The sequence below is a fragment of the Camelus dromedarius genome, chromosome 9 (assembly GCF_036321535.1).
Source record: "Camelus dromedarius isolate mCamDro1 chromosome 9, mCamDro1.pat, whole genome shotgun sequence".
In the NCBI taxonomy this organism is placed as follows: Eukaryota; Metazoa; Chordata; class Mammalia; order Artiodactyla; family Camelidae; genus Camelus; species Camelus dromedarius.
Genome location: NC_087444.1, coordinates 51,766,531 through 51,792,983, shown reverse-complemented (window position 1 = coordinate 51,792,983; position 26,453 = coordinate 51,766,531). Strand labels below are relative to the sequence as shown.

General features: G+C 34.7%; 1 protein-coding gene across 4 annotated transcripts in view; it reads left to right on the top strand.

Annotated features, from left to right (window-relative positions):
* The window catches only part of PHKB (phosphorylase kinase regulatory subunit beta), a 164,428-nt gene that overhangs the window by 49,472 nt on the left and 88,503 nt on the right, over window positions 1-26,453 (top strand). For all 4 annotated transcript variants that reach the window (XM_031458514.2, XM_031458512.2, XM_031458513.2 and 1 more), the window contains 4 exons: window positions 11,682-11,797; window positions 18,540-18,603; window positions 24,224-24,319; window positions 25,256-25,453. In XM_031458514.2, coding sequence (XP_031314374.2) covers window positions 11,682-11,797; window positions 18,540-18,603; window positions 24,224-24,319; window positions 25,256-25,453 — 474 coding nt within the window. The remainder of the gene's footprint in view (window positions 1-11,681; window positions 11,798-18,539; window positions 18,604-24,223; window positions 24,320-25,255; window positions 25,454-26,453) is intronic.

Below are 26,453 nucleotides of genomic sequence, written 5' to 3'. Positions count from 1 at the left end.
GCTCTATAGTATTGTCTGAAGTCTGGGAGAGTTATTCCTCCAGCCTCTTTCTTTTTCTTCAGTAAATGCTTTGGCAATTCTAGGTCTTTTGTGGTTCCATATAAATTTTATTATGATTTGTTCTAGTTCTGTGAAATATGTCCTGGGTAATTTGATAGGGATTGCAATAAATCTGTAGATTGCCTTGGGCAATGTGACTATTTTAACAATATTGATTCTTCCAATCCAGGAGCATGGGATATCTTTCCATTTTTTCAAGTCTTCTTTAATTTCCTTAATCAGTGTTTTATAGTTTTCTGTGTATAAGTCTTTCACTTCCTTGGTTAGAGTTACTCCTCGGTATTTTATTACTTTGGGTGCTATTTTAAAGGGGATTGTTTCTTTACTTTCTTTTTCTGTTGATTCATCATTAGTGTAAAGAAATGCAATGATTTTTGAACATTAATCTTGTAACCTGCTGCCTTGCTGAATTCTTCGATTATTTCTAGTAGTTTTTGTGTGGACCTTTTAGGGTTTTCTATATATAGTATCATGTCATCTGCATATAGTGACACTTTTACCTCTTCTTTTCCAATTTGGGTCCCTTTTATTTCTCCCTTTTGCCTGATTGCTGTGGCTAGGACTTCCAAGACTATGTTGAATAGGAGTGGTGATAGTGGCAGCCTTGTCTTGTCACAGATTTTAGTGGGAAGCTTTTGAGTTTTTCACCATTGAGTACTGTACTGGCTGTAGGTTTGTCATATATAGCTTTTATTATGTTGAGATATGTTCCCTCTATACCCACTTTGGTGAGAGTTTTTATCATAAATGGGTGTTGAATTCTCTTTCATTCTTTATTTTAGTAATTGGAATCATAGCTCCTTCTTTTCTTGGTCAATTTATCAGTTTTATTGATGTTTGCAAAGAATCAACTTTTGATTTCATTGATTTTCTCTACTATTTTTTGTTCTCTGTTTTATTTCCTCTGTAGTCTTTATTATCTCCTTCTGCTTTGTATGGGTTTATTTTGCTCTTATTTTTCAAGTTTCTTAAGGTAGAAGTTTAGATTATTAATTTGAGAAAATGGTGCTTTTCAAACTTAGGCATTTGTAGTTATAAATTTCTCTCTACAGCCTGCTCAACTGCATCCTATTATTTTTGTTACATTATGGTTTTATATTCATTCATCTTAATGTATTTGCTAATTTTCCTTGTGATGTCTTCTTTGACCCACTGGTTATTTAGCAGTGTATTGTTTCATTTTCATATATTGGCTAATTTCCCTAATTTTCCTCTGTAATTGATTTATAATTTTATTGCATGGTGACTGGAGAAGAACTTGCAGTGATTTTAGTGTACCTGTTGAATATAGTTACTGCCTTTTTCAACTCAGATATTTATTTCAGTTCCTTATTATAATTTGTATCTCTTTATTGACTCTCAGTGTTTGGTGAATTGTTATTCTCATCTTTAGTTCTTTATACATGCTTTCCTGGAGCTCTTTGGGCATATTTAACATAGGTGATCTAAGGTACAAGTCCAATGTCTAGGTTTTATCAAGGACAGTTTCTATCGATTTTTTTTATTCAGATGTATGAGCCATAATTTTTATTTCTTTACATGTCTCATTTTTGTTGTTGTTGTTAAAATGCACACTTAAAATAATCTGTCAACTCTAGAAGTCATATCCCCCTTCTCTAAGGTGTGGTGTTGTCAATGTTGTGCTTGTGTTATTTGTTTAGTGTCTTCCCTGAAAATTTCTGTAAATTTTGTGTTGTCGTATGTGGTCATTGATGTGTTAACTCAATTTAGTTAGTGATTGGACAATAATATACTTAAATGTTTTGAATGAATAAGTCTCCTAGCCTTTCCCAAGGTTATCTCTGTATATTTTGGGCTGTCACATGAAAGTTCTCACAGGTAGTATGTAACTCTCCTTTCCCCTTCACTTCCTGCTTTTGCAGAGCCTCAAGTTCAGCCACGGGTTTAAGATTATGTGTGTCAGTTGTGGATACAACTCTACAATTGTACCTAGCCTTCTGGCTTCCCAGGAATATGTTGGAGATTTTCAAAGCACCCTATGTACATCTCATTCCTCATCTTTTAAAAAGAAATTTTTTAGACAGCTGCAGTATTAAATAGTTGCCATTGATTGTTTTCAGTAAATGACTCGGGAAAAGGCTGTGTGCATTGTACACATTGTAAGAAACTGTCAGACAGTTCAAAAAGTATTTTTCAGACAACTCGCTAAGATGGTGATTTGGGGGAAGTTCCAAACCTGTTTTGTCCTTTCCAATGGCTTTTAGTCTAATTTTCATGACTACTATGAGGCTGCAACAGAGCAGGGGAGAAGGGGGTAAGAAATAAGGCAATTTAATACATTCCAAAGCTTTCTCTACTTAACTGAGACTTCAGTCATTTTTCTTGATTAAATGCTCCTTGCATTGTTGCAATCTCTTGTTTAATTTCCAGATCTCTTAAAGTTGATTTTCATAACTTTTATCTGTATTTGCGTTGCTTTTAGGGATGACTGGGTTTTTTGAGGTCTTTGCCATTTTGATTTGAATTTCCATTTCTAGTTATTTTTAGTTTTACTTTCTGTTTATACCCCTGACCCCCACCCAACAGCCTTTTATCCTGCAATTTAGTCTTTCTATAAGGTTGGCTAACCTAGGAGTCTTAATGTGTTTTTTAACTGCATTTAAAAAAATACTTTGTCATCCTGAAAGTTATATAATGATGTAATCAATTATACTTCAATTTAAAAAAAAGTTGACCATTATGCAACCATTTTGTCACATTTAAACGTCTGGGTAACAGCATGTTTAATGGCTTTCTGAGATTCTGTACCAGAAATATGCAACTGATTGCCTACTATCCATTCATCCTCAAGTGTTTAGCAAACACTTGTTCCAAGCCAAGCCTTTGCTTGGACATCATGTTTCTTTTATAATAGTAATACTATTATAAATGATGTTTTGCTGAATATTTATGCCCATTTTTGAACAGTATATTCTTAGAATTCAGGTATTTACCTTGAGATTGCTTGTCACTTCATTGATTCCACAATCAGTGAATTTTTACTTATGTCCAAAGTAGTATCTTTGACTTTTCAAAAAACTAACAGAAAACTCTCAAGTAATTATGTGGAAACACTTTTGTAATTTTTGTTGGATATATGGCTGTTACTGAATAAATTTAAGGTTGTCACCTTTAATAAAGCTTGTCACATGAATAACTGGAATTTATCTTTCATCCTAGCCCTTCTATAGTTATAGTTCATTACGAAATGTTAGACTAATTCATCCTGTATCTGTTGGCATTGCTACAGGGGCTTCACTGAAAACGTGCTCGTACAATGCAGTGCTGGAGAGAGTTAGCTTCTTGGTCTGTTAGTTTCTTTTTTTCATCGTCTCAAAATGGCTGCTCTAACTACTGACATCAAAGCAAAAAGAAGGGAGAAGGCTGATAAAAGTGGTGTATTAGCTACTTGTCATCATAAGTAGCCCATTTTAATCAGAAACATCAAAAGCCTTCCTGAAGCTCCCCACACCTCTACTATGCCTTATTGGTCAGAGCTGTTGTAAGGCCACCTCCTGCTGAGCAGGCAGGTGGGGAAAGCGTGTGTTTCTTTTTCCAGCCTCTATACTTGTGCTGTCCAGTCGAAATATAATGTGAGCCACATATGCAATTAAAATTTTTCAGTAGCCATATTAAAAACAGTAGGTGAAATTAGTTTCAATAATATATTTTATTTAATGTAGTATATTTATGGTATTCTAATTTTAACATGGAATAAGTAGAAGAGATTATTTAGGAGATATTTTATGTTCTTTATTTTGTGCTAAGTCTGCAAAATTGGTATGTACTTTACGCTGAAAGTTCATTGCAGTTTGGACTAGCTACGTGGCAGTCAGCCACATGAGGCTAATGGCTACCTTATTTATTGCACATGGTTGTTTGCTTTCGTTGCCTGTCATTTACAGTGTATTGAATTAGGAAATTACTTTCTTTGAGATACTCCATTAATCCTTTCCCCTCACCCCACCACTCAGCTTTTCTTGATAAAAGAAATCTTATTTTACCTCACTTTTTGTATTGGTGGTGATGTTTCATAAGAGATTTAATTTATGCCTCCTAAGCTAACCATTTACACACCAATGTGTATGTGTATAGATAGATATTTTAAAATAGACAGAATTTTGACCTGTTGTGAGATTATCCTCTAAAAGACCAGTTGAGTCGTCAAATTCATTTCTAATCGTTGCTGTCATTCTGTTTCCTCCATGACACGCCTATCACATACTCTTTCTCTTGAAATTTTTATATTCCCCATACCTCAGATGGCAGTTCATTGTTCCCTTGTTGGTGATACTTGTACACATAAGTCAGACCATATTACATATGTTATTTAAGAGGCGTCTTGGTTGTGATTTGTTACTGAAGGAATTAAATGCAAATTATTACTCAGTGGTTAAGTATTTTTTGCAGTATTGCACCTAATTTGGGCTGCTATCATCTGAGTTGGATTTATAGACACTGGAGAGGATTCCATTTTCTTAGTACTAGAGAAATCGGGCCTTGAAGACCTTATTAATTTAAGTGATTTACAATAGATGCTAGAAATTGACATATCTGGAAAGATATAGTTGTTACAGACGATCTCTTGAGCTCCTTTGTAATACGGTCTCTGAATTTTTAAAAATAACCATTTTGTTCTAGTTTTGTTAACTAAATAAAAATGTTTCCCATACATAAAAATTTGTTCCGAATTCCATATACATCCTTTGAAGTATTCTGAATTGAATTTTGTTTTCTTGTTTTGGTGCTTGTATGGTTTTGATAGGAGCTAAGGGAGATGGGGAAATTGAAACAATGTTCAATAAGACTAAAATGGATTTTTAGTTATTATTACAGTATTCTCTCATTTCAAGATAATGTTATAACTTGGGGAATTAAAAAAACTTAAACTTACAGTTTACTGATATAGACTTCTTTATCCAAATACTGTCACCATCAGCCACACTCCCAAATGTTAACTTGTTACTGAAATAAAGCTGATAAATTTTTTAAATGATAGTTTCATGAGACGTAGTAAGCTGGAATGGTCACTTCACTTATTGCTGAAATAATTGCAAATTATTTAAAATGCATAAAATGGTCACTGCTTCATATGAATTCACTTTAATGAATTCCACATGTTACAGGAAAAGAATACTGTAATTCATAATAATGTGTTTATTTAAACATACATATGTCATATATATCAATGTCTTTTTTCTATTTCATTAGGAAATGATAATATTTTAGTTTAGTGAATGGCTGAATTAGTTTTTTAAAAATTTTTACTCTGGTACACAGTGACAGTTTAGAATTGTATATAAGGAATCTCTTCCTTGGAAAGTATCCATTTGTGGAAATATTTCTATTTGGACAGTAAAATGACTTCTTATGAAGTAGAATTTCTTCACATTGGTCAAACTAAAAATATATTGCTGTTTGGCTACAAAGCAAATTTGGAGTGATCCTTCTTGAATTGTAGTGCAAAATGTAACTTGCAGAATTATTCCAAATTACTGTAAGAAGAAAGCAGGAACTTCTACCAGTAACCGAAATTTTGAGCACTTCACTTTCCTTGTAATCAAATGATATTTAAGGTATATAATCTTCCTATATTTCTTGTTAAGAATTAAACATAAAAGGGCCATTCATGCCATAGTGTGACAGAAAAACCTTTCCAGTTACCCAAGTTATCTTTTTTGTTCTTTAGCCATTTTTCTGTAAAATTAGTGCATTTTGATTCTGTTACTATTAGCCGCAGATTCTCAACTTCCATGGGAATGAAGTCATTAATGATAGGATGAGGTGCTAAATTAGTATTCACAGAATTGATCTGCGAATAGCGTTCTTTCAGGATGTTATCTTCCAATTCTGAAATCACTTTATTGTTATTCAGTGTCCTCACGTTGCCTGACTGGACTATCTTAAGACGTTGATATTTTTCTTTTTACTATGTCATGAAAATTTCACTTGGCTCACTTAAAACTTAGTAGGGGCCTTTTATGGGCATTTTAAATCAAGTTATATTACTTGATATTTAACGGTATTGAATAACGTCTATTACTTTTCAGTTGTTCCAATGTGATTTTTTAAAAAACTCTATCCCTTGTCCTGTAAGATCTATGGTACACTGATTGCAAAAATGGCCTCAATTCTCCACTCTTCTCTTTATGCACACCCTTTGAAATGTGGTTTTACAGTTCTTTCCAACAAGAGGTAAGACACATGGTTTGCTCTGGCCTGCAGAATGTGGCAGAAATGAGGGTGTACCAATTCTGAGCCTAGACCTCAAGAGGCCCCTTATGCATCTGTTCTTTCAGATCCCTAACTTTCCCATGAGAACAAGCCTAGCTCCTTTCTCAAGGATGACAGACCATGTGGAGCAGAGATGGCTTTTATCAACCAATGCCATCCTAAATCGACTATCAACCTGCCAACTAGCCACAACCTGAATGAGTAAACTTAGCTAAGATCAGCTGAGCCGGTCCATAATCAGCAGAACTGGCCCAGGCTTGTGTAGACTGATAGGGGACCTAAGTTGTTTATAAGACACTGCATTTTAGGATTTTTTTGTTTAAAAGTGTAATAGCTAAATGATAACACTATATATGGATCTAGTAGGCCCCTTGCTGGCCTTAAGTTAATCATGTGTCTTATCTCTTGTTGGAGAGAACTGTAAAATCATTTCAAATGGAATACATAAAGAGAAGGTTGGACCATTGAGGCCATTTTTTGCAATCAATGTATCATAGATCCTAGGGGCCAGGGACTAACCCTTAGGCTCATTTAAGATGAGGTGTTGCACGTGATCCTATACATGAAGTTATAAAGAACTGTCTTCTCTGTGGAAGGAGGACAAAAAAAACAAACAAACAAAAAAAAACCTCAGCACACTGGCCCAGAGAATAGGAAATTACTATTGTCTGGGACCCTCAATTGAAACCCTAAGCCTGTACCATATGCTGATGTGGGGTCTGAAATAAAGACAAAATTGATTTTTAGGTACATATCCACAAATGAAAATGTTTGCTGAAAATGAGTTAAATAATTGCAAACAAAAGAATTTTAGATAATAGAACAGCTATTTGAAAGAAGCTCTAAAATAAAAATGTTCAATTCTTAAATATTAATATTGTAGAGACAAAATAAAGAATGAAAAAGAATGTATGAAAAAAGAACCGAATATGTTTATTAGAAGTAATAAATATGAACAACTAAAAGGTTAGTGGACATATTAACAGGTAGATTGGGCATTGGTGAAGAAGGAATTTATGTACTGGAAGATAGTTCTAGTGAAATTATCCAGAATGTAGGGCAGAGAGGTAAAAAGATAGAAAACATAAATGAGAGTTTAAGAGTAACTGAAGATAGAATGAGAAGGTCCAAAATATATTTCATAGGAAGAAAGGAATAGAGGGAATTGGGGAAAGACAGTATTTGAAGAAATGATGACTGATTATATGAGGAAAACATGAGTCTTGTGCAGAATAGATAAAAATAAATTCTCTGCTCCTACCCTCCACCACCCACCGGAAAATTATACAAGTGATGGGAGAAACCTGGATCCCTAAATGGCATTGTGGAACTAAGCTGCCCCACCAACCTGTGTTTATACGATTTAAAGATTTTTTTTTGATGGCTGTAAACAACACAGTGACACCTAGATAAAATGCACAGTTCTTTGTTGTTTACAGCTGTAAATGAGAGTAAGCTCCCATGTAGGGCTACCCAGGGATTTGTACCCAAGGACAGGGTAACAACAAGCCGCAGCTATAGGGGACAGCTTATGTATGGTAAGCAGGGTGGGGTTAACTAGGTTTTACAGGCTCCCTGTGCATTGGCTACTTTGAATACTTACGTGGACTTCAGTGCATAGGGGCCTACCTCAGTTTGCAGGGTATCTGGTACTGCAGTGATTAGGGTGGGTACCTCATGGCACAGAATGTGAGAACCCAGTAAGGGTAATGGCTAGGGTGTGAACTTCATCAAGACTTAATCCTCTTCCTTATTTAGAAAGAGGAACTGACCAAGTCTCTAACCAAATCTTTAAAAATGAGTTGGCCGAATTAAATAAATAAAACTCTATCATACATGGACCAACCATACTGTTTGAGAAATCAATTATATCTTAAATGCCACTGTATTTGGGGGTTTTCTTTTTATAGCAGCTTGTTTTTAAGGTTTTTAAATATTTTTTATATTTTAAGATATATTTATGGTAAAGTTACAAAGAGTGACATTACTTAATGATTAAAGGAACATTTCAGCTCCTTTAGGAAGGAAGCTACAGTAGTACTGTATAAACCTAACAGTATGTCCTCAAAATATATAAAGCAAAAGTTTAATGGGATAGGAGATTTTTAATGCATTTCTCTTTGAAAGTGATAAACCAAGGAGACAAAAAATAAAAGGTATGATATAGATTATTTGAGTAGCATAATTAATTGCAGTAAATCTCTACAAAGACTAAGTCAATATCAAAGAATCAGTGGCTATGTTCTCTGACCACACTGAATTTAGAAGTCAGTAGGTAAAAATTCCCACTGAATATCCTATTATTAGCAGGTGAAAGTGTACACTTCTATTTTATGATTTTGAAGATGAGTATAGAAATTGAGAAATACCATAAAATGACAATGAAAGTACTACACGCCAGTACTCATGGAATATAGCCAAAGTGGTGATGGTAGGCAATTTTTAGCCTTGAATGCACATATTAGAAAAGAGTTTTGATAGAAAATTAGCAAGGTAAGTATCCTATTTTTAAAGTCAGAAAAAGAATAGAATAGTAAACACGAAGCAAGTAGGTGGAAGAAAGTAATAAAGATAAAAATAGAAATAATGGTATAAAATATAAAGTTAGAATAAATACTATTGGCAAAACCAACTGTATTTTTTTAAGGGTAATAGTTTAACCTCTTACAAAATTTGCTGAGCAGAAAAGGAACACTTAAACAAATAATATTAGGAATGAAAAGGCAAATATAACTACAAATGAGTAGGCATTTAAAGAGAGAGAATATACCATAAGAAATTATATGGCAATATGTTGTAAACTGAGCTGTGTTCCACTCCCCTGTTCCCTGACCTCCCAATTTATCTGTTGAAATCCTAACCCCCAGTACCTCAAAATGTGATTTTATATGGAAATAGGGTCTTCAAAGGGGAAAGTTTAAATGAGTCCCTTAATGCAGTCTGACTGATTTCCTTATAAGAGGAGGAAATTTAGATATACAAGCAGATACTTGGGGCAGGCATGAACAGAGGGACAACCGTGTGAGGACAAAGCAGCAAGAGGGTGGCCCACCTGCCAGCCAAGGAGAGAGGCCTTAGAAGAAGCCAGACACCTTGATCTGGCCTTCAGAGCTCTGGGAAAATTTCTGTTGTTTAAACCACCCAGTCTCTGGTATTTTGTTATGGCAGCCCTCACAAACTAATATAGTTAACTGAAACTGACTTAAAATAGGAAAACAAAATAGACCTATTCCAGTGTTTCTTAATGTTTTTGTTGTTTTTGCCCCCAAGAGGAGGAAAAACTAAGTTTTCTCTAAAGTGAGAAATTAAATACTAAGGAATATGATTTTGTCAGGTGGAGTTGAGCTTTCGAGGGTCACACCCAATTGTAACATCTGAGGGTTTGTTTTACTTCCAATTTTTTTCACCCACTTAGAAATGCATGATGTTGGATGAAATTAAATCATTAATGAGAAATTTTCCCCCTCCCCCCATCTTCTCCAGAAAAAGAAGGAAGGTAGTCTAGGAGGAGTTAAAAGGCTTTTTACTTGTTAGGATGGAGTAGAATGATAATTTCCAAACTCCTTAGTTGCAGAACTGGATATAAATGGTAGTTTAGTTTTCCTTACAGGGGTCATTAGCCAAAAATGCCTTTCCAGCCACCTGTTACATCATTCACACAGTCTGTGCAGACTGCCTTCCTTGTGCCTCGCCCTGGTCCTGAAGTCCTTGTAATAGGGGAAGAGGCAAGTGTATGGACTGTATATTTCAGAGGTTTGTCATAAGAGGAAGAAGGATATAGATGGTTTCAAAGCTTTTAACTTGGAGACCTGACAAGTATAAAGTATTTCCTGTAAGTGTTACAGAGTCTATGAAACTCCAAAGACCATGGAAAAGCTGAAGACACCAGGTTTTATGAAAGTAGACCAGGGTTTTTAATATAGGCAGGTTTTCCTTAGGGAAATAGGCAAGGTAGCAAGAAGTTAGGCAAATTTAGGAGACCCTCACCAATATTTAAAGTTAAAAAAAAAAAAGTTTACTGTAGGTATGTCCTTCTGCACTCTTGGGTAGAGAAATTGTGGGATGTTTTGTGAAAACCTGGAGTGAATGCTCTGTTCTATTTATGTGAGGCCCCAACACCCTCCTTGGCTTTTCCTTCACTGAAATGTGCAAGCTATTCTTGGCTCTGAGGGGCGGATATCTCTCTGCTGGGACTGAGATTGGAGAGGTCAGGGATTCAGCTGCAGCAGCTATTCATCGTTTGTGAGAGAAACTGGGTAGGCTGCTTCCTGGTCAACTCTTGATCAATGAGTTTGTTGACTCTGGGCTTAGAGACTTTCCATTGACCCTAGAGAACAAGGAAGAATCATTTTAAAAAGCTGTGGTTACTTCTCTGATTTCTCAACTAGGTCTTTCCTACTGTTTTCTCTCTTTGTGTAATTTCTCAAAGTTTCTAGTCTATTATTTTCTTTGTGTTATTATTGTGTCATTCTTACAGGTATATACATTATATTAATTATGTGTGGTAGGGTGGAGGTGGGAAATATCTATTTGCCACTTCAGAGGGCTGTTGAGATGAATATTAGGCAAGATGCATAATATTTGGTTTGTGATATTGAACCAAACAAGATGACTAAATTAAAAACCCTGTAATCAGGACCAGTAGCCCACATAAGGTATTGTCTTTATTATAATGAACAAACTTTTATTAAATAAGAACTGATCATAACCTTTGCTTTCTATAGTAACTATTGAAAGTGTAAATTTCATCAAATGTCTGAAATATTTGCATGGAAGCTGTGGCTCCTGACCCACTGGTTGGAGCCCATCTAACTGTAAGCTTCGAGTTTATAGAAAGTGGGTACCTGTACTACAGAAAAGGCAAGAGGAAGATTAGAGTCCAGGAGTAATAGACTCAGGATGCTAGGTAGAGCTAATGCGAGACAGTCTCATTTCAGAACTGAGAAATACCTTTTTATCTCCAAAGTTTTAGACTTACTTAACATTTGACATTTTAGATTCCAGATATTATCATCTACTATAAAATAGTGCTGTATATTTTTCTTAATTCTTAAGGTGCAAAGCCCTCATGAACAGTAATAGGTACATCATTGGAGAAATATAGTTGGAGCATTGGCAGGATTTAAATTTTACTTCTGTACTGTGTCATGTTAGGTTTTCACTTTAGGATTTATATGAGAAAAACCAGGCGTACCAGAGTATTCACAGTAATGTTAATAATCGTAAGAATTTCAGCATATTAAAAAAGCCTTGGTTGGCAAGTGTATATTTGGATTTCAAATCCAAATTTTCAAATATGTAATTATTTCAGATACCTAATTGTTCTTATTAATGTTTAAGGGTCCTGTTATGGCACATGTACTTATGTTTCACTTCTTTTCTTTTAGGTCTCTTTTATTCAAAACCTTGTATTTTGTGTAGAAAGAGTTTACCGTGTTCCTGACTTTGGTGTCTGGGAAAGAGGAAGCAAATATAATAATGGCAGCACAGAGCTACATTCAAGGTAATTTTCTGATTTCAGTGTTTAGAGGTTTTGGGTTTTTTTTTTTATTTAAATGTATGGGTTTGAATATGAATAAAAATCGAAGTATTATATTATAACTCCAGTTTCTATGTAATTTTCATCTCTTTTTTCTATATATGATGCAGGTAAAATTTGCTTAAAAGTAAAAAGTCTGCTCTCAGTGCCCATAAACAGATGCAGAAAAAGAGCAGAGTGTCTTTCCCGACTTCCTAAGGTGTCAGTACATGCATATCAGTATCCAGTCCAAGGTTTGGCCTTTCTACTCAACCAAGTCATTATCTTTTTCCTCTTTGAAACATGACACTGTTTGAAAGCTCAAGTACATTAAAATTGCCAAACACCAATTGTATATGCATTGCATGTAAAATTCCCTTTCGTGTGATTGAGTTGATTTTTATCCTAATGAGAAATACTTAACACTCTTTATATTTTGTTTAACTAGATAGTGTAGCTCAATTAGTGTTATCCATTTCACACTAAAAGATTTAAGAATTTAAAGGTTATCAACTATAGGTCAGTTTAGATCATTGAGACTTAAATGAAGTAGAGAAACAGTTTAGGAAGCACTGGTCAGGAGGAATCTGCTGTGTACCTTTTGGATAGAAGGACTAATCACACACAAAAATTAAGTTGATAGAAGATATTTAGTAAACTGAAAATTGGCTCCAGATCGCTGGCTGTATAATTTCTCTGTGCCTCAGTCTCCTCATCTATAAAATGAAAATAATAATGGTTTCTACTTTATAAAGCTGCTGTAATGATTGAATTAGTTATGTATAAAGCATTTTAACAGCTGACGTAAGTAAGCACTGAAATGTAAGTGTGCTCACACATTTAGGAATATTTTAATAACAAAGATTGAAACAAAAAGAATTTTTCCTTTAGCTCTGGTCTACTAATTCACAGTTTGCTATAAATTTTATCATTCTTATGAAGCATTTTTATAATACAAAGTGGAATAGCAGCAATCAGCAAAGAAAGTAAAGGAGAGAAATAATTTGTGGTAAAGTTCAGTTCGAACATTAAACAAATTCTGGCAAATACTAAAAATAGGAAGATAATATTTCAACGTTCATCTAAATTAAGTTCTCAGTAGTTCAGATTATCAGTCAAATTCAAGACAAAATTTACCTGATTAGAAACAGTGATTTTTAAAAATTTACCTCAGTATTTATGATTTATCAGGCCCCTTCTGTGCTTTTAAATAACTATTTAATATATGCCAGTGTGGTCCCACTGACTCTATTTTCAGTATAAAATATTTCGAGTAGGGTTTTTTCTGTTTATAAAAAACATAGTGATATCAGAAAGAATCTTGTGTAAAAATTACCATTAACACTAGAAAGTGAGGGTTTTGGAAGATCACTAGTAGAAAAACAGAGGCTCCAGATTGTTTTCCAGTACCTGAGGTGCCAGTCTTTAAATTGAATCATTAAGGATTTTACTTCAAGGCTTGGAAGATGATTAAGTGATGCTCTTTGCTACTTTTTGCATGCAAAATTAACCTTAATTGTAGCAGGCCAATTTTATTCAAATGGATGGGAGAAGTTTGCCATTTAGATTTGGATGATGGGTTTTATACATTTAACATTGATCTTCTAATTTTCTGTGGGTTAGCACTTTACAATTCCCAAAAGAACTTTAAACACTTTTTTTCAAGTGTTTCTTAGCTCAGATCTCTACAAGCCTGTTTTAGATATGTCACCTCTGGTGCCAAAGTGGTCTATTTTGAAACTGCAAGAGACCCGAGCCCTATGGCACTCATGGATGCAGTCATGGCAGTGGTGGTGGGAGGCCACTATCCTTTTGTGCTCATGCCTGGGTAGTGGAATGTAGGGCTGCTATCGGCCAGGGATAAAGTCACAACTCTTAGTCTGTTGCTGTGAAACATCCCAGAACTGTCTGTGCCTAGTTGGATCTGATCCAAAGATTTTTTAATGCAATATCCTTGTTACATCCTTAAGCTGTTCTCAAAATTTCGGAAATCCTGATAGTGTATAGTAACTCTTGCTGTGAGTACTCATCTTGCCTTTTGCCTTCTAACTTTCTTTTTATCACTCTTCATCTCTGTGCCATTCTTAGCAGGAATTCGAGAGAGCACAGTTTAACGGCTACCTTGATGCTCACTAAGGCCTTGTGCTCAACTGACTTGGTAAATGTCTCCTCTTTCCCTTGCCACACTGGGCACATCCCTTCTAAACTGCACCTTGAAAAAGAAGATTTCCACCCCTGGGTTCGCAAAACACACGCACATAGTATTCTGAGGATACAGACTCCCTCTTTAGCATCAGTGGTCCTCTAATAATTGCATTTGGGCACTGTACAGCTACAGAATACTTCTTATTCAGGCCAGGCAGGAAACATTATTGCCTTTTATACAGGAGGAAACTAAAATTTAGAAGGTTTTGAGGTTTCCTCCCCTCCACTGCTTAGAGGATAAGAATCAATAGGTTGTAGAGCCGGAACTGAATTCCAGGTGGTTGGCCTCCAAACCCACAATTATGTTTTACTGTATCACATTGTAATTTAAAGTCTTAAAAAGTTTTCTTGAAGTTTGAAGGAACAGCAGAGTATATACTCTTGGTGAAATTTTGATAAGTTTCAAGGATATCTTTGCTTAGCAATCAGTAAAGCTTATTCAGCTTAATGCTTTGGTCAGTTCCTTCCTGATCGGCCCTTTTCAGCCCTAGACTTGCTGATATCTTTTAGTCCAAATTCTTGAATTATTTAGCATTTCTAAGATAACCTTCAGAATTTTTTTCCTAAAGTGTGATCTCACTGCATTTATCTGAACCTCATTCTAGCAGCAACTGGAATCTTCCTTTTCAGGGATTTGGTAAAAGAATTCATTGTTCTAAGTTTGGTATGATTGTCTTGAAATGCTTTCTAAGCAACCATTCCCTGCTCACCTGATTTTTCTGTTGACTGGACTTTCCTCAGACAACATGCTCCGGTCAGTTTCTTCTAGGGTATGTGGAACTATTTCAGATAATTCTCTTCTTTTCTTCTGTTTATTCTCTAAGTCTTTTAATAAATTCCCTTGCATTTAAAAATCTTATTTGATTTAATTACATTTCTTCCATGTATCATGTTGGTACCTATTTGTCATAACACTAATTCTTAATCCCCAGAGTTACGTATCCTCCAAGAGGTCTTCTCAGCTGCCCCAAGTGTAATTCAAGAATTTTAATTTTAATATTTTCCCTTCCTCATTTAATGTAAGGATATTCTTAGCCCTTTGGGCTACCTTTAAACCAAACCTCTGTTTTGAAGAAGAGATGAGTCTTCTGTAAAATGTAAATTGAATCCCAAACCTAATTACAAATTTTTTGGTTATTGGGAAGTGAAAAGGAAAACTGTAATAACTTAGTAGTAATTTAGTAAGGTAGATACAGGCCCAAATGGAGAGATTATTGTTTTTTTGTGTCTGGTTTTGTTGTTGTTGTTTATAATCTTATGTTCTTTTCTCTTGACTTCCCCAGTAAAGAAAGGAGCCACTAAACCATCAGATGAGTAACCATCGTAGCACCGCTTTACTTGTTTTCAGATGGTTTTCGTGACCCTTTTATTTCATAGAGTGCTTGTTATTTGAAGTGACTACTTAGTCTTCTTAAGTAATTTTTGGTATTCCAGGCATTGAGCTATAATACAAGCAACTGTTCATCCATTCTGCTTCATTTTATGTATTTTTCTGTACTGAACAATCCATGAACATCCAGTAAAACCATAGTACTGTAAAGTCCCTTTTCTTTCAGGAGGTGTGATTGGGTAGCCCAGGAAGTTAAAGCATAGTGTTAATGAGCAGGCTCTTGTGAATTTAATTCCCATGTTTACTAGTTAATTTTTTTTATTCCATTGTGGGTTTTAAATCTCCTAGTCCAAATCCATCATCTTTTCTAGAAAAGCTTTAATTTTTGCAATAAATCACGTTATTATAAACTATCTCCCAAGTAAACATTACTTTAGTTCTCTTCAGTGAGTGCTGAGGTAATACCTTGCAAGAATCTAATGTCCTCTTCTGAATGTTCTATTGATAGTAGTCACCTAATACTAATATGTTCGTTAGCTAATCATGGAATAATTTTCTGAGAATGTCTTGTGCCAGTAAAACACTTAAAATTCTTACAACATACATATTATATTTGCCAGTAAATGTAAGATCACAATAGGAATGTGTTTGTGTTTCTAAATAGCTTGTCTTTGTCAGAGACTTAAATATAAATAACCAGTGAATGATAAATTAACTATGTGTGAATTTCTGGTAAGTCCAATTATTCAATCACTTGCATTGGGCAAGAAAGTTAAAATGGAAAGAATTCAACCTTTACTGTAGTCCAAGTACAGTGTTTGTTTTGTAATGCTTTGTTTAGAAGATGATTTCCAGATTCATCCCTTAGCTGTCTTTTTGTATCATTTTTAAACATAGGACCTTGGGCTGGCTACCTTATGTATCTCCTCCAGAATAGAATTTCTTATATATTTGCCTTTTGAATAAGTTATTTTCTCTCACTTCTCAAAATACTGCCAAGTCTTACCACACACCTTGTAAATGGAAGTTTTCTAGTTACTTGGTTAAATGCATGTGTTTGCATTGGGTGCTAACAGGGAACTCCTAGGGCATTGGGAACACATTCTTAAGCAAGAAAACCAGTTGACAGTGAATGTTTTTGCATGAACTGTCAGAGTATGTGACTCCCAGGGGTTCTTCTAACCCTTTGTTTCTAGGAATTTAGAATTCTTATACAGGTGCTGTTAGGTGGTGGTCCAAGCTCACACTGCTCTCTGCACAATAGGCCAATAAATCGAGAGACAAGTTGTTAGGAATAGTGACTTTTTTCAAAATGCGAGCAAACGAGAAGACCGTAGACTATTCCCATTGATTTTTGATGATCAAACTAGCCTTGTGTTTCTAGAATAAATCTCACTTGGTCGGTTATGGTGATAATTTTCACATATTGCTTAATTTTTTTTGCCAATTTTTTGAAAGGGATTTAAATATTTATATTTATGAAGGGTATTGCTCTACAGTTTTTGTGTATTGTCTTTGGTTTTGATATCAGGGTAATGCTGGGTTCGTAAAATGGGGTAATGCTAGCTTTACCTGAATTCTGAAGTGTTTTCCTCTCTTATATTCTGGAAGAGATTGTGTAGAATTGGTGTCAATTTTTCAATAAATGTTTGGTAGAAGTCCCCAACTAAATCATCTAGGTATGGGGATTTCTTGTTTGGCCATTTTTAAATTGTGGATTCAATTTCCTTAATAGTTATAGGGCTATTCAAATTATTTTTATTGGGTGAGTAGTGGTAGTTTGTGCTTTTCCAAGAATTGATTCATTCCTTCTAAGTTGTCAGATTTATGTGTGTGGAATTGTTCATTTTCTTGTTATCCTTTTGATGCGTACAGTGACTATAGTGTTAGCTCCTGTTTTATGCCTAGTATTGGTCATTTGTGTCTTGTCTTATTTCCTTGTCAATGTTACTAGAAGTCTGTCAGTTTTCATTAGCTCTTCAAAGAATGAAGTATATTTGATGTGCAACAGTATGTAAGTTTTAAGTGTACAACAGTGATTCACAATTTTTAAAGATTATATTCCATTTATAGTTATTATAAAATATTGGCTATATTCCCTCATATTTATATATTTTAGAATAAGTTTCCCATCTATTTACTATCCTGTAGTAAAACTGATGCTTACTTGAGAACATTTCATGTAAATAAGCCATAGAAAATGTGAATCATGATGACATCAGTGTTAGAACAGTGGTTCTCAGATTTAGAGCACAGCAAGCACCTAGAGGGCTTGTTAACACTAACTGTTGAGCCCACTCCCAGAGAGCAGTGAGAACTGGCAATTCTAACAAGTTTCCAGGTAATGCTGCTTCTCTGAGATCCACGCTCTGATAATCACTGCTTTAGAGAAATGATGACAGGTCATTAATTTAAAATAATATTAATGGAATATGAAGCTGCTTTGAATAAAAACAAAAAATTGAAATAATTAAAATAAAATTAGATCTAAAATATTTATAGGTTGATATTTATAAGATGACGATGTCATATTTTTAAAGAAATTTTGGTCTACCCATTTTCCCCATTATTGTAGAGGCATTTGAGAGGCCAAAGGAGTACACATTTATTATTTTATGTTTATTATTATAAAAACAAGAATATAGCAAAAAATGAGAAACATGGTGATCATTTGCTCTGTGAGGGTCCATTTTATTGGACCCTAAGCAAAGAGTATTTGAATGGGTATATTAAACTAAACTCCATGGTAATTGTATAATGTGCAATATCTTTTCTAAGGCTCCAAGTTGACGTCAGAAAAGCTCTTAATTGATCTGAACTAATGATGCCCAACCTGATATTACTGTGCACATATCATAATACACCTTCCTCTAAAGTTCATCATTTTCCTTTTTTTCACTTGAGTCAGTGAATATAAATGATACTGGAGTTAAAACTTCTCCCATCAATAGTATGACCATTTGTCTAGATCAAGGTGAACTTAGAAATATTTTTCCCTGAAGATCACTAACTATAAAAAAGAAAAATTAAAATAGTGAAATGTCAGACTGAAGTCTCTTAGACATTATTCTTCTTAGGGAAGTTGTTATAAGTGTTAATGAAGAAACTTACTTTTGAATATTCATCAGTTAGCGGTTCTTATTTTATAGCCAAATACATCTGAGTTATAAAGTGTTTCCTTTTCTCTTTTAGCTCTGTTGGCTTAGCAAAAGCAGCTTTAGAAGCAATTAATGGATTCAACCTCTTTGGCAACCAGGTAAAAAAAACAGCAACAGCAATGGCAGACTTTGAATATTTTTCCAGTTGCATGTTTAATTAGCTTGGCCATTCATTAACCAAGTCATTCCTTATGATCAGAGAATTTCTGAAATTTATGTAGCAGCCCATGGTTGAATAACCTTTCCTTTGAATATGATTTGCTGCTTAAATTTTAGTTTTCTAACTGAAAAAGATTGCTTAATTAAAAAAAAAAACTCTTAATAAAGAATTTGCATATTCCATGTTGTTTTTTTTTTCTCTAAAGAATTTTCATTTTCCTTGTTCAGTTTTTTTTTTCTCTAGTCTTTTGTTCAGTCTTCACATTTTAAAATATTCCTGGCATTATATACTGTATATTTCCATGTCAGTTCCTTTGTTGGTGTCGATTTAATGTATATCAGTGTATATCACATGTGGAGGGGAATTTGCATAATGTGTGCAACCAAAGAATTAGAAATTGTGATCCTAACTTAGCCCTCAACTGGCTGTAATCATAGGTCTAAAATCTCATTTTCTTTGAGATAAAAGGGAAAACCTTGAGGGTTACCTTAAATTTTCATAAGATCTTTAACCAGTTTCTGTACCTAATCAAGTGACATGGATTGAGTTGTCATTGGAAGGGAATAATATGTAGGAATACAGGTTACTTCTCTGGATTGAGAAAGTAGGCTAATTTTCTTTACAATTTTTGTAAAGATTCCTAAAATGGAAAGGCAAAGGAAGTTTGCAACTAATATTAAAATTAACCTTAAGCTATTAAAATGCGAAGTCAGTGATGATACAGTTTAGGAACTTATGCAGACATGTAAAATATGACATGGATCTTGTTATGGCAATTCTAATACTATGTATTCAAGTCTTAAATTTAAGGTCAGAGTCTGGTAACACAACTGCCTCTCTTCCCCCACCCCCTTTACTTATGTAAACTCTCTTCTCACTCCAACTTCCCCTGAAGGAAGGACTCTGGTTAAATCTAGGATGTGAGGGATGAAGAATGACCACAGACATGGAAAGGCTTGGGAAGAGGGGAGCAGCACCTCATTCTGAGTGCCCTAGAGGTGGCTCTAAATCACCCACTTCCCACACTCTTCTTTTTCTCTCAACCTCTGGCTGGTGAAATGGAGGGATCAGAGCTTGTGGGGTTTGGAGGGGTGTGAGCCTACTGAAAATCATGAGAATTAATATTATGAATCTCCTGGGAGACTCTTGGTCCCTCTGGCACTGGTCCCTTAGGTTGCATCAGCATTTCTCTTTGGAAGAGTCAACATACTTGTGGAAATCCTGCATGTAACCTTCAATACCTTTCACTTCCTTTTTCCCCCTGCTTCACTGTCAGTACATTCATTTAAGTATGTGTGTGTCTATGAGTATATGTGTATTTGTGTATAAAAATTTAAAGACTATTTGTATATACATTAAATAGGTAAGGAAGAAAGGGGTGAGGGAGTGAGTAGGAGGATAATGTGGCATAAAGCAATGACACTGTATTCAGAGGCAGGAGGCAGGAGTCACTGTGTGCTCTGTACTTCCACCAGTGAGCTTGCTGACTGGCTGGTTATGTACCTAAGGCTCAGCTTCCTCATTTAAAAAAAAAAGAGAGAAAGAGAGAGAGAGATAATGACACTAGGTTCTAACTCAGAAGGTAGTCATGCAAATAAAAAACTTAGCATAGTGCTTGCCAAAGTTTAAACCCTCAGTAAATGATATATCATGTTATTACTAATAAAGTGCTGTTCTTTATTGGTTGAACTGAAAAACCTCTAGAGAGTATCTCAAGGAGACTGAGAGGAGTCGTGAACTAAGCCAGTAGTTAACAGCAGCAATGTGGAAGGATGCAGGTCTTACTCTTCTGCCTTCCATGGCATACCAAATAGTGAGCTGAATGGAGTTGCACGTCTAGGTCAGCTATTATAAAGTAGTGGTCAACTCTTCTGCCGTTGTGCCATCTCCTTTGATCCATCTGAGTCTTGGTGTATGCTGCTTACATATCTAGTATACATCTCCTCCACCTACATATATACTCACACACATACATGGTACCTTTCCTCACTATGTCTATTTCAGGGCTCTGCCTTCAGCCTACTTTTCCCAGGAAACTTTCATAGATTTCTTAGCTGAACTTTAAAAGCACCGAATTGCTTTACTATGCATTCTGATTCTGAGTTATAAATATGCTACTGGTATTGTTCCCCAGCCATAATTTCTCAATCTTGGCTGCACATTGGATTTGAGGAACTTAAAAAAAAAAAAATACTGATGCCTGGGAACTTCCCTTAGAGATTCTGACTTAATTATATAGGGGGAAGGCTGTGATGTTGAGATTTTTCTAAACTGCCCAGGAATTCTAATATGTAGTCAAGGATGAGAGCAACTGCTCTCAGCAAAGTTAATTCTTAACTCAGTTTAGGAGTAAAATTTGAACTGTGAGACTTAAAATATGCTCTTTAGATGCAGTCAGGATATTACAGCAGAGTTGTGATTATTTCAAGATATGGAAGATGAAAATAAAATATACAAAGTTAATCAGATACTCTGGAGTGACATATACATGTAAAACATCCTTTCAAATTCCTGTCTTTAATTGGAGAAATCAGGATACTGACAAATGAACAGAGGCCAGAATCTAAAAGATGATGACAAGAGAGATTGCTCATATTATGCAAAATTTTCAAAGCAGTGCAGACATATCTAGCTTCCTTTGAAATTTACAGACCTAAAAATGTGTCTGATAATTTAAAGTCAGTGATACTTAATTCCATGTGTAGCTTCTCCTTGATGACTTTTTAAAAAATTTGCTTCTGAATAGGAATAGCTGCCCATGGCCTTGGTGAATTTTATTCTTCTGTAAATCTGGGCCATATACTTGAAGCATAGTATGTGCTTTAAGATGACAGCCAAACAAAATAGTTCAATAGCTTTTGATCTTAGTGTTAAAATATGGTAGCATTATGAGGTTATTTTTCTTTTTGCACATTTTTCTCAGAGGCTGGCAGAGGAAGAAACCTGAACAAATACTTTGATGAACAGGATAGGTAATTTATTTATGGCCAGAAAATAGAAGTTGACTCTTTATGTTAATTAAATAATGGCAAGAATTGCCAAATTTGCCATTTCACTTCATTATTTATAAATTACCTTACTTAGATTGTATCTTTTAAAAAATTCAAGGTAGACTGATTTGTTATGTATTTATTAATTATTAACTTTATTAATTATCAGCCTACGGGTAATCTATAAGTCCTCTTATTTGGTGTATTTGCTGACTCCCAATATCTCACATGCATTCATTTCTCTGCTGTTTTGTTCTAACCACTCAACTTGCTCCCCCTTCCCCAAAATTCAGATCCTAGTTCTGGTCCTTGCCTTCTCCATCAGGTACCCCAAGTTCCCTGTTTTATTTTTCTCCTGTTAACTTGGTTTTGTTTTTATTATTATTATTATTATTATTAATTATTCATTCATTCATCTAAGCCACTCACCTGCTATGTAGTCATGGATTGCCACGTGCAGTCTTTTTGTTTGGTTTAGTATTCATCTCACTTAGAACTGTGTATCATCTGGGTCAGCTCCTTGAGAGCAGAGATCATGTTCTATCTTGTTTTACTCGAAGCAGAGGGCACATTTCTCTGACAGTGGCAGCTACTGCATGAAGCTTTGTTGGACTCAGTTTTGTGCAGACAGACAAGAAGTAGGGACTTTAAAATAATAGAAGCAGCAGTTTAACATTGATCTGATTGGGAGACAGCCTCACTCATTCCTTGTTCATTTGTTGTCAGAGTTAAAAGCGATTTAAGAAATAATAAGAGAAATCATTCTATTTTATGAGCCAGTATCCATGCATGAACATGGGGTAATAGGAAAAATGCACATATAGTGAGTCTGATATTTGGATCTAGCATCATAGTCCTACTCGATCTTAAATTTGTCAGGGTATTTTAGTTTCATGGTGAATGCATCTTGAAGTTGGTGAGAATTGGTATGAGTTTTAGAAGGTAATGAAGCAACATGAAATTTAGGATGGTTTTCTTCTTCCTTTCCCCATGTATTTTTCTGAGAATCCTCTTGTAATGGAGGCAGTCATTATATTCCAACTTCATTCTCTGTGTTTTCAAAATATTCAGCTCAAAATAAAGCTATGTTTAATTAAAGACTACACTGTTGAATATGGAAAGCACTAATGGATAAGCAGTAATTTTTTTTAACTTGGTTAGCAGTCAAATTAACATTTTTTGTTACAACCTGTTTTCTTTTAAGATTTTGGTTCTTGACAGATATTTTTTAGTGTGGGAAATTACTTAACTTAGTGCTTAAGGTATGGGCTTCTGTATCAGAGACTTGTTTTTGAACCTTGCCTCTGTTAAACTAAGAGGCAGCATCCTTTTCAGCATAATGGAGATAATAATATCTGCATATGGGAATTAAATGAGATAATCAATGTGAAGCATAAAACACAGTGCTTGACACAGTGAATATTAGCTAGCATTATGTACATTACAGTTATTTGAGATCTTCTGTCTTAATGTTTTAACCAAGTAGTTTTTTGTATCTGTAATTCTAGATTGTATCTAAATTCATTTAGTTTGATCACATAATCAACATTCTTTATTAGGACTATACAAATCAGATTCTGCAAATCCAAACCAGTTCTTCCTTTATTTCTTCTCAAACATGTTAACCAAACTATTTTTTATTTTTATTAAAATAAAGGTCCATGATTAGTTACCTTGTAATCAATACATTTTGATTTATAAGAAAGCTAAGGAGATCTAGGGAAAATGTAAAAATATCATTTATTTTTTATGATTATAAAATTAACAGGTTAGTTTGCAAGAAATTTGAGAAATACTGAAAATACTAAAAAAATTAAAATCTCTAATGCCACTCTCCGATTGCAACCATTGTTAGTATTTTTCTTTTTTTTTCTTTTTTATTGAGTTATAGTCAGTTTACAATGTTGTCAATTTCCAGTGTACACAATTTTTCATTTATACATGAACATACATATATTCATTGTCGAATTCTTTTTCGCTGTGAGCTACCACCAGATTTTGTACATATTTCCCTGTGCTGTACAATATAATCTTGTTTATCTATTCTACATATGTCTGTTAGTATCTACAAATTTCGAACTCTCAGTCTATCTCTTTCCACGCTCCTCCCCCATGGCAACCACAAGTTTGTATTCTATGTCTATGAGTCTGTTTGTGTTTTGTATTTATGTTATTTTTATTTTTTAATTTTTTTAGATTCCACATATGAGCAATCTCATATGGTATTTTTTCTTTCTCTTTGTGGCTTACTTCACTTAGAATGACATTCTCCAGGGACATCCATGTTGCTGCAAATAGCGTTATGTTGTCGTTTTTTATGGCTGAATAGTATTCCATTGTACAAATATACCACATCTTCTTTATCCAGTCATCTGTCAATGGACATTTAGGCTGTTTCCTGTTAGTATTTTTCTGAAATTTCTTTTTTTTTTTTTGTCTTTAAAAAAAATTTTTATTATTTTTTTAAATTGAGGTAACATTGATTTATAATGTGAAACTTATTTCACTGAAATGTCCAGTGTTCACATGCTTTTTTGTTAATGTAGGAAATGTTTTTTCTCATTCCAGGGCTGTTCCTGGTCAGTGATATTTGTGGATCTCGATGCCCACAATCGCAATAGGCAAACTTTGTGCTCACTGTTACCCAGAGAATCAAGATCTCATGTAAGATTTTTTTTTATAATAAATTAACATGAACTGTTTATGATTGATGTGTGGTTTTGTTTGTTTTTTGCAAGAAAGTGCTCTTAAGTGTCAGAGGTTGCCAGAAGAGATAAGAAGAGAGAATAGATATTGCTGCCCCCTCCCCTGGCCCATGGAAGTCTTGTTCAGGAAGTGAGCAGAGCTGTGGAGAAAGCCGCTTTTTCCTTTGAGTCTTTTGTAAAGCAATAGAGAACTAGATACATTGTTTTCTTTTTGGAGGAGTAGCAACATTATACTGAAATGAATTTTTTGGCCACAGAATATTATGTATTAGAAATATATAATTAACCAGAAATTAACACAGTTTTGTAAGGTAACTATACTTCAATAACAAATTTTTTAAGAGATATATAAAATATTAGGAAAATATTTTTTATAATTTAAATTTCTTTTGAATAAAATTACTTTCCTTGTTTCTTTTCTCGTATTCAATTCACCTTTTTTCTTTGTCTGATAAGTTTTTATATGCCTATATAGCATCTGGCTGCAGATGTTTCTAGGAGTATTTCTAAAATATAAATTTTAATAGTTGCTAATTTACTCAGCTAATTGTTGGACATTTAGATTGTTTTCTGGTGTTCACTATTATAAACAAGTTGTTATGACAAACTAGTTGTAATGACTAATTATTGGTGTTAAAATTTTACACACTGCCTTAAGTAATGTCTTAAAGTGTGAGTCCAGTGTTGAACCTTGAGACTACTCCTTATTATTGAACAAAATTTTATCTCCTCTGTAAGGTTCCCTAAACCATGCCATGTAGACATCTCCCTGTCCCTTGGGGCACAGCAATCTCACTGTCAGTCAGATAACCTTAGTGGCTTTTCATCTCTGTGATCCTCCTGGATCATATCACTGCAGGCACTTACATTTCCTTCTTTTTTTTATTCCTCCCAGAACACAGATGCTTCCCTACTCCCCTGCATCAGCTATCCTGCATTTGCTTTGGATGATGAAGTTCTGTTTAACCAGACACTTGATAAAGTGGTTAGAAAACTGAAAGGAAAATACGGATTTAAGCGTTTCTTGAGAGATGGGTATAGAACATCATTGGAAGATCCCAACAGACGCTACTACAAACCAGCTGAAATTAAGGTATCAAAAAAAATATCCCATATCAGATAGCATACCAGAATGGTCAGGGGCACTGATTCAGGAAGCAGACTTCTTGGGTTTGAATTCTGCCTCTACCACTTACTAGCTGTCTGGCCTTGGGCAAGTTAACTAACCTCTGTTTAATACTCTTCATTGGTGAAATAATATTAGTACCTACCATTATTGGTCCTATTATTGGGATTTTTATGAGGAATAAATGAATTAATATATATAAAAGTATGTATATAAAAGCACCCAGAATGGTGTTAGCACATAGTGATCTCTCAATTAGGTAGTTCTTACTACCATTGAGGCCCGTTTGCTCATACTGGACCCTGTTGATTCAGTGGGTGATTAATTTTTCTGTTGTACTTTCCGTGCTTTGCCTGCCTGCTCTATAATATTTGTCTTACATAATAGAAAATATCTATTTGTGATCTAATTTTCAATTTATTAAGCAAGTGCTCTTTTTTCTGTTTCACTTAGACACTTCCCATTTAGAGGAATATATTCCTCTAAATATTTAGTTTTAAAATATTTTATGTTTCAAGTGCATATATGTACCCCATATCTAGGTTTATTCTAGCTGTTTTTAAGCTGCCCAGAAACTATTATAGCACCCTACAAAAAAGTAAGCATCCATCCACATTACTGAAGACTTTGCTTTAGTGGGGTAGATTGAAAATCATTAAACACACACGTGCGCGCGCACACACACACACACACAAAACCCTCCCTATGTGCCTCCCATTGTCTCTCTCTGTTGTCATACTTCTAAAAAGCACGGTATGTTCTGGGTGTGTCTCCTTGTTTGCCCCTTACTTAATTCTTTACCCTATAATCTAGCTCCTCTCCCCAGCACTTCTCAGTGGCTGTGCTGGCTTCAGTCAGTTTATGTCACTGGGTCATTATGGGTGCTTTTCTGATCTTACTTCACTGGCCCTCTCATGGGCATTTGAGTGTTTTAACTGAGTCTCTGTCTCTAACTCTGTCTTTGGAG